The sequence below is a fragment of the Poecilia mexicana genome, unplaced genomic scaffold (genome assembly GCF_051168715.1).
Source record: "Poecilia mexicana isolate PSO_F unplaced genomic scaffold, ASM5116871v1 scaffold_12, whole genome shotgun sequence".
NCBI lineage: Eukaryota > Metazoa > Chordata > Actinopteri > Cyprinodontiformes > Poeciliidae > Poecilia > Poecilia mexicana.
Window position 1 is genome coordinate 27049932 of NW_028263381.1, and position 12707 is coordinate 27062638.

A 12707-nucleotide genomic window follows, 5' to 3' on the forward strand; every position below is an offset into this window, starting at 1 on the left:
AAAAATGCTAAATAATTTTATTATATATCTTTCATTATTATCATTACACTGTAGGCTGGTGTAACTGACATGTTGGAATGGGGCGCCCCCAAATGAAAATCTGCTCTGGGCCCCAAAGAGCCTCGGACCGGCCCTGGAGTGGCTCTGCTCCAGGTTTTAACTCCTAAACCTCCAACATGGCCGCCCTGCTGCCAGCATCCTGATGGAGGACTTCCTTTAAGGCAGGTGTTAGCAGCGCAGCTAGCTGCTCCGTGATGACAGCTACCGGAAGTGGCTGCAGAGGAAGAGGAGGAGGAAGAGCAGGAGGGGCGGAGTCTGTTTGTTGACATCGGGACGAAAGCGAAAATCAGATGATTGAGGACTGAAAACAGCTTCACTGAGCCCGTCACCAGGACACGAAGCCCAGGTAGGCGCCGGCTGACCTGCCAGAACCCGGACCGGGCCCGAGCCGCGGTTCTGCCCCGCTGACCCGGTCCGCGAGCCGGTCTGATCCAGCTCAGCTGTCCGGTTCTGTTAGCTCCCTGCTAAGTTTGGCTAGGAAAGTCAGCGCTAGCAGCGAGCTAATGGTACCGTGAACCCGAACCGAGGGCGGAATGAGGCGGACAGCAGCCCGAACCGGTCCGAACACCAGCTACTGCTGCTGACCCGGTTCGGTTCTGCTGGGTCACAGGTTCCGTTTCAGTTTGCCAGCAGCTAGCGGCAGCAACTAGCCTGCTAACCTGCTGCTAACTGTTTCTCCTTCAGTTCATCTCAGTGTTCCGAACCGAACAAACCGGGTCACCGAACTCCTCGGCTGGTTCGGACCGACCCGGAGGCTCCGGATCAGATTTATTCATTATTAAAAATAATTTTGGATGATTTCTGAACATGGAAGCAGCTGGTTTCCTGTGAAGGAGCAGCAGAAAGGTTTCATTAAGGTTAATTATTAATAATCTGATTAAGATTGAAATAATCTGAGCTCCAGACTTTAGATTTTACTTTCAGCTCATGTTGTGTTTTAACAGCTGAGTGACTGTATTTATATTATAAATGTCATATTAATGGTTAATGTGACCTGAGCAGGAGAGATGATTGAACTTTTCCTCTTTCTGAGACTCTCAAACATAAACTTCAGTTTGCTTTTAAAGTTAAGTGGAAGGAAAAAAATGAAACATCCACCACTCTCCTACCATCTATAGAGTGAAGCTTCTTCTTTAGAAAACATCTCAGCTCAGGTTGGATGGAGAACATCTGAAGATAGTTTTCATGTCCTGGATTCAGGCCTGGACTTTGACTAGGCCATGATAACCCATGAATCTGCTCTGATCTATTCCATCCCATCATATTTCAGGCTGGAAGCTGAACCTTCACCCCTGCCTCAGGTTTTCCTCCAGGATCCATCCATGACCTCTGACCTCTGACTTAGTCGTTTCAGAACCCTGATGATGATGATGATGATGATTTAATATTGATGTGTTAAAAGATGAAGTATTTTATTTGTTGGTAAAAAGTAAAAACACAACAATTACAACTTTAATCCTAATATTCTAACTTTATTCTGTTATGATTAAAACATAATTCTCTTATTATTATGACTTTATTCTTTTCATATTACATTTTTATTTACATATTATTATGACTGTTCTTTATGTGATAATCTAATCTTGTTATATTATAACTTTATTCTTAAATTATTCTGACTTTATTCTGTTAATATTAGGATTTTATTCTCATATTATTATGACTTTGTACCTGCATTAATCCAACTTTAATCTGGTCATTAATAATGTATTTTTCTATCCTGGCTCTGATTCTCCATTATAAAATCCAGAAGAATTTCAAATTTTCAGATTTTAATCTGTAGAAAATAAACTTTTCACATCATAACTTAATTTATCCTAATTTTTCTCTATTTTCAGGATTTTTTCTGGTTTTATCTTGATTCAGTTTTTATTGTTGTTTTTTGTTGAATTTTCTCAGTTTTTCTTCCTATTATTAATTTGATTTTATCCTGATTTTGTTCAGATTTTTCTTCTGTTTTTATGAGAATTTTTAAAGTTTCTCTTCATTCTTCACTTCTGCTGGTTTTCAAATGACCTCAGAGAATCGACTTCCTGTTAATCTGGGATTAGCTTCAGATCATTTCTTCCCTCTTTAGAGTCTGAGGTTCTGCTGAAAACGTCTCGATCGGATCAGATGATGATAGTCAGTTTAATCGTTTGGTTCCCGTCGGAGCGTCAGAACTTTTGGTGTCTCCTCTGGACCGCTGACGTTCTGCCCGTCCTCCTTCAGGTCCTCTGTTCTGCCCGTCTCTGACCTGAGCCAGCAGCGCGGGGCGAACATGGCAGCCAAAGCGGGCGACGACCCGGACAGCCTGATGACACTGGCCACCGTGTTCTGCCTGAGGAACCTGAGGAAGACGATGTGCTACCAGGGCTTCAGGAACAAGCTCTGCATGCGCGCCGACATCTTCCTGCCCAGCGAAATCTGCGACAAACTCGTCAACACGTACGCAGACCGCCGCTCGCCGTCTGGACGCTCTCTCTGGCTGCCGCCGCTCTGATTTCCTGTCTCCTGCAGGTACATGGAGCTGGTCCACACTGACAGCAACTTTGAGCCGGAGGAGAGCTTCTTCCAGCTGTTCTCGGACCCGCGCAGCACCAGGCTGACCCGGGTCCAGCTGAGGGAGGACTTCGTCCGGGACCGGGACCTGGAGGCCATCAGGAAGCAGGTGGAGCCTCCACTTCCTACACACTCTGACGGTTAATCAGGCTGCAGATTTCAATATGAGAAATACAGTAAAATATGTAAATAAACTAATAATTCCTTCTTAATTAGAAAATAACATTTTATTACAGAAAATGCAATAAACTAGCAGTCTGTTTTAATGTTAAATACAAAATGTTTATTTCTATTACAGTCTTGTCTTAATTACTACTCTGACTGCATTGTTCCCTCAGCAAATGACCTTTTTTAATAAACTCCAGTTAGCAATTAATAAATTATCTGACCATTATTTCTATAATCGATGCATCACGATTAATCAGGTGAATAGTTTAAGTCCTAATCCAGACTTTCTTTAGATTTTCACGCTGGTTCTTTTTTTCTGTAAATGCTAAGAAATTAGTTTTAGTGCTTAAAGTGGAGCTAAGCCCCGCCTCCCATCAGATGATTTCCGTTAGTGGGTGGGGCTAAGATGCACTGGGGGCGGAGCTAAGTGTGAGGTTGTGGATGAAAGAAGCTCTGCTGCCAATTTAATTTCACATTTAGCTACTTTTTTCAGCGTTATTGGAGACTTGGAGACTCAGCCACCAGGGGGCGTGGCTGAGTGAGATGCTTTTAAACCCAACATGACTCCGAGTTGGAACCAATAGGAAAATTCGGATGGAGTACCACTGTTCAGACCATAGAGGGCAGCCATGAGTCGATCTGAGGTCAAAGTGCTGCAGAAAGAAACAAATTTACACAAAAATGTGCACGTTACATTTGCACAGAAACGTAAAGGTAGAATCTTTCATGACATATTTAGACAGTTTGTCTGCAAAAAACAAGTTAATTAGGAGTTTATTTACACTTTAAATCTGATCTAGATTCAGGTATCTAAGAAACAATCAGGGAATTTTCAGTGTAAACCAGTATAAATCAGTCTAAACCAGTATAATCCAGTATAATCCAGTATAAACCAGTCTAAACCAATGTAAACCAGGGTAAACAAGTGTAAACCAGTATAATCCAGTCTAAACCAGTATAATCCAGTCTAAACCAGTATAATCCAGTATAATCCAGTATAAACCAGTCTAAACCAGTGTAAACCAGTATAATCCAGTCTAAACCAGTATAAACCAGTATAATCCAGCATAAACCAGTCTAAACCAGTATAAACCAGTATAATCAAGTCTAAACCAGTATAATCCAGTCTAAACTAGTGTAAACCAGTGTAAACCAGTATAATTAAGTCTAAACCAGTATAAACCAGTATAATCCAGTATAAATCAGTCTAAACCAGTTTAAGTCAGAAAAAAACAGTGTAAGCCAGTCTAAACCAGTATAATCCAGTATAATCCAGTCTAAACCAGTCTAAACCAATGTAAACCAGGGTAAACAAGTGTAAACCAGTATAATCCAGTCTAAACCAGTATAATCCAGTATAAACCAGTGTAAACCAGTATAATCCAGTCTAAACCAGTATAAACCAGTATAATCCAGTATAATCCAGCATAAACCAGTCTAAACCAGTATAAACCAGTATAATCAAGTCTAAACCAGTATAATCCAGTCTAAACTAGTGTAAACCAGTATAAACCAGTATAATCCAGTATAAATCAGTCTAAACCAGTTTAAGTCAGAAAAAAACAGTGTAAACCAGTCTAAACCAGTGTAAACCAGTATAATCCAGTATAATCCAGCATAAACCAGTCTAAACCAGTGTAAACCAGTATAATCCAGTCTAAACCAGTATAAACCAGTTTAATGTTCTATAAAACCAGTGTAATCCAGTAAAATTCAGTGTAAAACCAGTCTAAACCAGTATAATCCAGTATAAACCAGTATAATCCAGTCTAAACCAGTGTAAACTAGGAAAATCCAGTGTAATCCAGTATAAACTGGTCTAAACCAAAATAATCCAGTATAAACCAGAATAAACCAGTATAAACCAGTATAAACCAGTATAATCCAGTCTAAACCAGTGTAATCCAGTATAATCCAGTATAATCCAGTATAATCCAGTGTAAACCAGTCTAAACCAGTCTAAACCAGTATAATCCAGTATAAATCAGTGTAAATCAGTGTAAACCAGTATAAACCAGTATAATCCAGTCTAAACCAGTGTAATCCAGTATAATCCAGTATAATCCAGTATAATCCAGTGTAAACCAGTCTAAACCAGTATAATCCAGTATAAATCAGTGTAAATCAGTGTAAACCAGTATAAATCAGTATAAACCAGTATAAACCAGTATAATCCAGTATAATCCAGTATAGTCCAGTCTAAACCAGTGTAATCCAGTATAAACCAGTATAAACCAGTATAATCCAGTATAAACCAGTATAATCCAGTCTAAACCAGTATAAACCAGTATAATCCAGTATAATCCAGTCTAAACCAGTATAAACCAGTATAATCCAGTATAATCCAGTCTAAACCAGTATAAACCAGTAAACCACTCTCCTCCCTCCAGGACCTCATCGAGCTCCACCTCACCTACTGCAACAGCCTGTCGTCCCGCAGTCTGAAGACGCTGTCCAGCTTCCGGGAGACGCTGGTGTCTCTCTGCCTGTTCGGCTGCAGTAACATCTTCTACAGGAAGGGCGGCGCCCCGCTGGCCTGCACCGAGGACTCCGAGGACGAGGACGAGGACGTGCCGGCCGCCCGGCAGGCCCTGGAGACGGACTTCAGCTTCCAGGGCTTCAACCGGCTGCGGCTGCTGAACCTGGGCCAGCTGCCCGACGACGTGGAGGCGGAGTCTCTGCTGCGGCCGCTGCGCTCCGTCACCGCGCTGGACCTGTCCAACGTCCGCCTGCAGGGGGCGGCCTTCCTCACGCAGTGGAGGGAGCGGCTGGCCTCGCTCGTCCTCTACAACGTGGATCTGTCGGAGGAAGTGGTCGGCACCGTGCTGGAGCTGGTCAACCTCAGGTAGGAGGAGAGCATGCTGGGAAATCTGGAGGACATGAAGCAATCTGATAATCCTGGTTCATCAGCTGAGGCTCAGGGGTCAGGGATTGACATGCTTTCAGTTTCACTTTGATTCAGTTCAGAGCGTCTGATCCTACAGGAAGTCCTGATGCTCAGCCACTTCCTGTTCCTGTCCAGCTGAAGCTGATCTGACCCAGTGGATTGGTTTAGATCAACCAGGAAACAGAGCAGGTTCCTCTGACTGGGTTCCATTTATTCAATCGGTTATAGATGTATAAATATAGATATAGAAATATAGATATAAATGTACAAATATAGATATAGAAATATAGATATAAATGTATAAATATAGATATAGAAATATAGATATAAATGTATAAATATAGATATAGAAATATAGATATAAATGTATAAATATAGATATAGAAATATAGATATATATGTATAAATACACCCAGTGAAACGTAAACATGTTTATCTGCCTCACAGTTAATTTAACTTTATTCTCAATCCTCTGAGATTCAGCAACAATTTTATCCACATTCTGACGCTTCATGTTAGAAACTGGAACCAGTGGAGGACCAGCTGAGTGTTACTGGTTGAACTGGAACCAGTGGAGGACCAGCTGAGTGTTACTGGTTGAACTGGAACCAGTGGAGGACCAGCTGAGTGTTACTGGTTGAACTGGTTTCCTGATGTGGGTCATGTTGTCAGGGTTTGTGGTGAAGCAGGTAAACTGAGCAGCAGCTGGAAAATGTCCTGATTACCAAACCAGTTGAACCAGTTGAACCAGTTGAACTAGTTGCTGCAGATGTTCTCCTGCTGGAGCAGAACCGGTCCAGATTCTCTGGGTTTTAAAGCTTCTTACTGTTTGGCTTGTGTTTATGCTGATCATGCTGAAGCCGCTGGTCATGCCCTGACCTCTGACCTCTGACCCGGTTCTGCAGACATCTGGACCTGTCCCGGGAGAGCAGGCGGAACGTGAAGTTCAAGATGACCCGGAAGATCCTGACGGTTCTGGTGCAGCGGCTGCTCCACCTCGTCTCCCTGGACATCTCTGGTCACATCATGCTGGACAACTGCACCATGCCGCACTTCGAGGAGGCCGTGGGCCGGCCCAGGTGGGTTCTGGCCCGGTTCTGGCCCGGTCCTGACCCGGTTCTGGCCCGGTCCTGACCCGGTTCCCCCAGGTTAACGCCCGTCTGTGTCCTGCAGCACCGAGCCGTGTAAGAGCAGCATCTACCCGCTGCAGGAGCTGAAGAGGCCGCTGCAGTTCCTGGGCCTCTACGACACGACGCTCTGCAACGTCACACACATCCCGGCCTACAAGGTACCAGCAGAACCAGAACCGCCCGGGTCACTGACCCGTCACTTCCTGCTGCCATGCAGCCAAAACAAAGATCAGAGTTTAAAGCTGCTGTAAAAATACAGAACCTGATTAACCTTTAAAACAGATTCAAACTCAGATTAAAACTGGGATAAAGTTCAGTTTAAACCAGATTTGCAGCTGTTCTAACAGACTGGACCGGTTCTGGACCAGTTCTGCTGACCTCTCCTGTGTGTTGCCCTTTGACCCCTCAGGTGACCGGGTCAAAGAACGAAGATCAGGTTCTGAACGCCATCGAAGCCTACACCGAGTTTCGCCCGGAGCTCGCCCACAAAGCCATCAACCAGCTGTTCGACATCGCCCGGATACAGCACTGCAGCCAGCTGCTGCGGGCGCTGCAGGTCAGCTCCGGGTCCAACCGGGTCAGAACCAGAACCGCGCCTCCGCAGGCCTTCAGCTGTCTCCTCTCTCTGTGTGCAGCTGGTGATCGCCGCCCTGAAGTGCCATAAGTACGATAAGAGCATCCAGGTGACGGGCAGCGCGGCGCTCTTCTACCTGACCAACACCGAGTACCGCAGCGACCAGAGCGTCCGGCTGCGCCGCGACGTCATCCAGGTGGTTCTGAACGGGATGGAGCAGTACCAGGAGGTCACCGTAAGTCAGGGGGCGGGGCCAGAGCCAGGGGCGGGGCCAAAGTCAGGGGGCGGGGCCAGAGCCAGGGGCGGGGCCAGAGTCAGGGGGCGGGGCCAGAGCTGGGGGCGGGTAATGAGCCAGGGGCGGGGCCAGAGGGTGGGGCCAGAGCCCTGGGGTGGGACCAGAGCCAGGAGGTGGGGCCAGGGGGCGGGGCATGAGCCAGGGAGAGGGTAATGAGCCAGGGGCGGAGCCAGAGCCAAGGGGCGGGGCCAGAAGGTGGGGACAGGGGGCGGGGCCAGAGGGTGGGGCCTGAGCCAGGGGCCTGGGCCACGGTGCTGAGGCGTCTCTCTGCTGCAGGTGCAGAGGAACTGCTGCCTGACGCTCTGTAACTTCAGCATCCCAGAGGAGCTGGAGTTCCAGTACAGTCGGGTCAACCAGCTGCTGCTGAAGATCCTGGAACCGGCCCGGCAGGACGAGTCCATCCAGAGGATCGCCGTGCATCTCTGCAACGCCCTGGTCTGCCAGGTGGACAACCACCACAAGGAGGCCGTGGGCAAGATGGGCTTCGTCAAGGTAACGCTCCACCTGGCAGGGTTACCGTGGTCACCGGGGTCACCAGGAGGGTAACCTGGGTTAGCAGTTCATGTAGTTGGTTCTGTGCTAACTGAGCGTTTCCCCTCAGACCATGCTGAACCTGATCCAGAAGAAGCTGCAGGACCGAACGGTGAGTCTCTGCCCGTCCTGCTCCAGGTGTGACGGTGTGTGTGTGTGACTGTGTGTGTGTGTGTGTGTGTGTGTGACTGTGTGTGTGACGATGCGTGTGTGTGTGTGACTGTGTGTGTGTGTGACTGTGTGTGTGTGTGTGTGTGTGTGTGTGTGACTGTGTGTGTGACAATGTGTGTGCAGTGTGACCAGGTGATGGAGTTCTCCTGGAGCGCGCTCTGGAACATCACCGATGAGACGCCTGATAACTGCCAGATGTTCCTGAACTGCCGCGGCATGAGCCTCTTCCTGGAGTGTCTGGAGGTGAGGCGCCACCTGCAGGACACGGGGTGAAGTGCAGCAGCTCTGAGCAAACAGTGTCTTACCTGGTTCTGATCCGCAGGAGTTTCCAGACAAGCAGGAGCTCCACCGCAACATGCTGGGGCTTCTGGGTAACGTGGCGGAGGTGAAGTCTCTGCGGCCGCAGCTGCTCACGCCTCAGTTCATCACCGTGTTCAGGTGAGAGTTCTCCGGCCAGCAGGGGGCGCCATGAGGCGGCGTGGAGTCGTTCTAACGTTGTACCGTCCCACCGCTGCAGCAACCTGCTGGAGAGCAAGGCGGACGGCATCGAGGTCTCCTACAACGCCTGCGGCGTTCTGTCACACATCATGTTCGACGGGCCCCAGGTGTGGAGCATGGAGGAGCCGCGGCGCGATGCCGTCATGGACAGGATGTGGGACGCCATCCAGAGCTGGGACGTCAGCTCCCGCCGCAACATCAACTACAGGTCAGGGTCAAAGGTCAAAACCACCGGCTACAGGTCAGGGTCAAAGGTCAAAACCACCAGCTACAGGTCAGGGTCAAAGGTCAATCAGATAGCAGTGCAGAAGCTGCTATCTGTCTGTCTAGTTAGAACCAGGCTGTATCTTCACTTGTATTTCCGTTCTGAGCAGATTTATTTATTTTTTTCTGTGCTGAGGATCAAACCTCCAGACGGCGTAGATATGCAGATCTAGATCTGTTATTAGAAGCTGTTTGTGGTGACGGTCCGGTCTGACCTGCAGGTCGTTTGAGCCGATCCTGCGGCTGCTTCCTCAGGGCATCGCCCCCGTTAGCCAGCACTGGGCCACCTGGGCGCTCTACAACCTGGTGTCAGTTTACCGTGAGTATCTGCTGGTTCACCTGATGAACACGACAACATGATGGCTGCTGGGTAAACGGCGCTACTGATGCTGCTGCTACTGATGCTGCCGCTCATATAACATGATCCCATGTTTTTAGCTTCAGATGCTAACTGTTTGTCTGACTTATTTCATGGTTTATTTTTGTCTGTTTCCGTCTGCAGCCAGTAAATACTGTCCGCTGCTGATAAAGGAAGGCGGCGTTAGTCTTTTGGAGAAAGTCCTTGAGCTGGACAGTTCCCAGCCAGAGACCAAGGAGATGGCGAGGTGAGACTTTATTTTTATTTAACATTCAGCTTCGCTCTCTGTCTGGAGCAACAACAGAGTCGTCTGCATAAAGGCGAATCAGAAGGCGTTGCTCCTAAAACCTCACTTCCTGTTACCTTAAAGTGACAGGAACAAAGTCACATCTACGACCAGGCATTAAGTAAGAAACACTGGGTTTATAACATGGCCGTTAAAAACTTCAATAAAACAATTTAATGCTGCAGAGTGGATCTTTATCTGTCACGTTTTTCAGTCAGCTGCAGTAACTTTCATGCCCTTTGACCTTTGTCATGTCTCATCTCAGCCACATGCTGGATTTATTGGGACTTTGTGGGACAGATCAGCAGGAAGAGAAGCAGTCAGAAGCTTCCTGCTGGTTCTGTTTCTGTTTGGACCAACAGGAAGCAGCTGGGGGTGCGGAGCTGTCAGGAGGTCCTGATCCACCAATCAGAAGCCAGCTTTGATAAACGGAGCCATGTGACTCTAAAGAGGCAAAAATAATAACACAGTTCTGGAATTTCTATCCAAAATGTTCTGGAAAGTCAGAGAAATGAGTTTAAACCAAACCTGCAGCTGCTGCATAGTCAAAGTTTCTGACATGAATGTATCTGATAAAGAGGCTGATTTTATGACTTTCATCATTATCCATATTTTTATCTATGTTTTTATGCACATTTTGAACTATCACAGCAGAAAAATAAAAAATCAAAATAACTTGATATTGTAAAGAGGTGTTTGCGCCCCCTGTTGGTGGGTTTAGTTAATGAGCTGCAGCTGAGATGGAAACAGTTTACTAAACATTTCCTGTTTATTCCAGCCAAACCATCTGACTCTGTGTAGCCTGGTCGGTCCGGTCCGGTCCGGAGGGGTCCAGTCCGGTCGGTCCGGTCCAGTCCGGTCCGGTCCGGTCCGGAGGGGTCCGATCCGTCCGGTCCAATTTGATTCACTCCAAACCAGCAGACAGAAACTCGACTAAAACATATTTTACTTGTTTTCTGTTGCCACGTTTATAAAGTTTGTTCGGTTTCCTTGCACTCATTCTGGCGCCCCCTGCTGTTTCCAGGAAGGTGATGGAGCAGTGTGAGAACTTCAAGGAGGATCCGATGGAGACGAACAGCGGCCAGGAGGCCAACTACGGCCAGAGAGGCTGAGCCAGAACCAGAACCAGAACTCCCAGTCTGCAGCGGGTCCAGAACCGGCTGGTTTCTGCTTCTTTTCCCGTTTCCTCTTGTTTCGTAGAGCAGAGCGAGTTCTGAACCCGAACACATCATTGGAGCCGCCATGTTGGGTCGGGAGGGCTGTGTGTGTGTGTGTGTGTGTGTGTGTGTGTGTGTGTGTGTGTGTGTGTGTTGGAGTAGCACAGATCTCCAGTTCTCAGATGGGACTGGTGTTTCCTCCTCTGTTAGCGCCCGGTCCGGTCCGGTCCGGCGCTGGACTCGTTGTTAAATATGTAAATATTCAGTGTGGGTTTCTTCTTTTACTGTGTGGATGTTTTATAAACGGCTGTAAACACTCATGACTCACAATATTTAAACGGAAATGACCTGCTGTCGGCGCCGACCATCCACACCAGCAGCCCTGGACAGAACCAGAACCAGTTAAACAAATGGAACTAGTTAGAGGACTGTGAACCAGTTAAATCTCCTGAACCAGTTAACTCACCAGTTGAACGACCTTGAACCAGTGACTCAGAACGACTCAGCAGAAGGTGAATCTCGTTTCCGGGTCGTATCGGGTTTCCTTTCTCTTCCTTCCTGTTCGTCTGACAGACGAAGAAGAAACTGCTGAGTCGTTCTTAAAACGCCAAGTCACTGGTTGCCATGGTGATTCTGAGGAGACCAACGGTTGCTGTGTGAAAACTAAAAAAACTTTCAGCCTGCGAGAACCAAGCTGAACCATCGGGTCCGGTTTGTTCAGAACCAATCGGAGTGGGTGTGGCTCCCTGGGCTCTGATTGGTCAGAAACCAGGAAGTTCTGGATGCAAGGAGACAGAAAGACCTGCGATTGGATGGAGGAACTGGATGTTCAACCAGGTCAGAACCGTCATCAATCTGAACTGGAAAACGGGTCAGACAAACTCCCTGTGGCCCGGTTCTGATGGTTCTGATGGAGTGGACAGCTGAGGGACAGAGGTCCAAACAGAACCGGGTTTCTCCTTAAAATCATGTTCATATCTGTAGTTTGGTGAATTTCTGGATTTTTCAGTCCAAACAGGGAAGGCCGTTTGGCCTCTGAGTGCTGGTTCTGATCCAAATGGAGTCTCAGATTTGGTTCAAGCCTTCGCTCTTAGAAAGACATCTGGCATGTCTGAATAATCCAGAATATCTGGGATTATTCCAGAGATCTGAGGACAGATTAATATGAAATAATAATGTTTATGAAATCAGAACCGGTGGTCCGGTCCAGAGATGCTCCTCCATCTTGATTCGGTTCCCAGAACTTCAGTCGGATTAAATAATCCCGTTAATCCCAGAACCTTCACCAGAACTTCTGTCTGTTTTCTGATTCTTTTCCTGGTTCTGTTGGACGTTTTTCTCTGATAGTCTGGGTTTTGGTTCCTTGTTGTTATTGGTTCTGTTATTGATCCGATTGCTCTGATCAGGTGTTGATCAGCTGTTCCAGAGACCTGCGCAGTATTTGGACCCGGCAGAAGAAGAGGATTGTTTCCGTCTGAACAGGAAACTGGACTGTTTGTGATTATTTACGGGTTCTGGTTTCATCCTGTTTCTGTTATCGTTGATTTATTCTCTCTCTGCTGAAGAGTTCGATCCAAATGAAAAACAAACGGTTCCGTTTCTGTTGATCGCAGTAGCTTCATGACTTTAATGTAAAAATATGAATAAGCAATAAACATGGAGTGGTTAAACGAGCCGCTGCTCTTGGTTTATATTCAGCTGAGATTCAATAAGTTAATCAATTACAGCAGCAAAAATGTTCTTTGAAAATAAAATAAACTGCAGAATTTAAATGTTTATCCTGATTC

At 46.9% G+C, this 12707-nt stretch overlaps 1 protein-coding gene across 1 annotated transcript; it reads left to right on the forward strand.

Moving 5' to 3' along the window:
• The first annotated feature begins 274 nt into the window (after window positions 1–274).
• Window positions 275–12593, forward strand: zer1 (zyg-11 related, cell cycle regulator). Its single transcript, XM_088011238.1, has 16 exons — window positions 275–406; window positions 2272–2487; window positions 2560–2710; window positions 5160–5614; window positions 6562–6735; window positions 6830–6944; window positions 7196–7342; window positions 7422–7595; window positions 7932–8147; window positions 8257–8298; window positions 8481–8600; window positions 8680–8795; window positions 8875–9063; window positions 9341–9438; window positions 9622–9724; window positions 10788–12593. The coding sequence occupies exons 2-16, from the start codon at window positions 2321–2323 to the stop codon at window positions 10873–10875; spliced, it is 2355 nt and encodes a 784-aa protein (XP_087867364.1). The 5' UTR covers window positions 275–406; window positions 2272–2320; the 3' UTR covers window positions 10876–12593.
• Window positions 12594–12707: the final 114 nt, after the last annotated feature.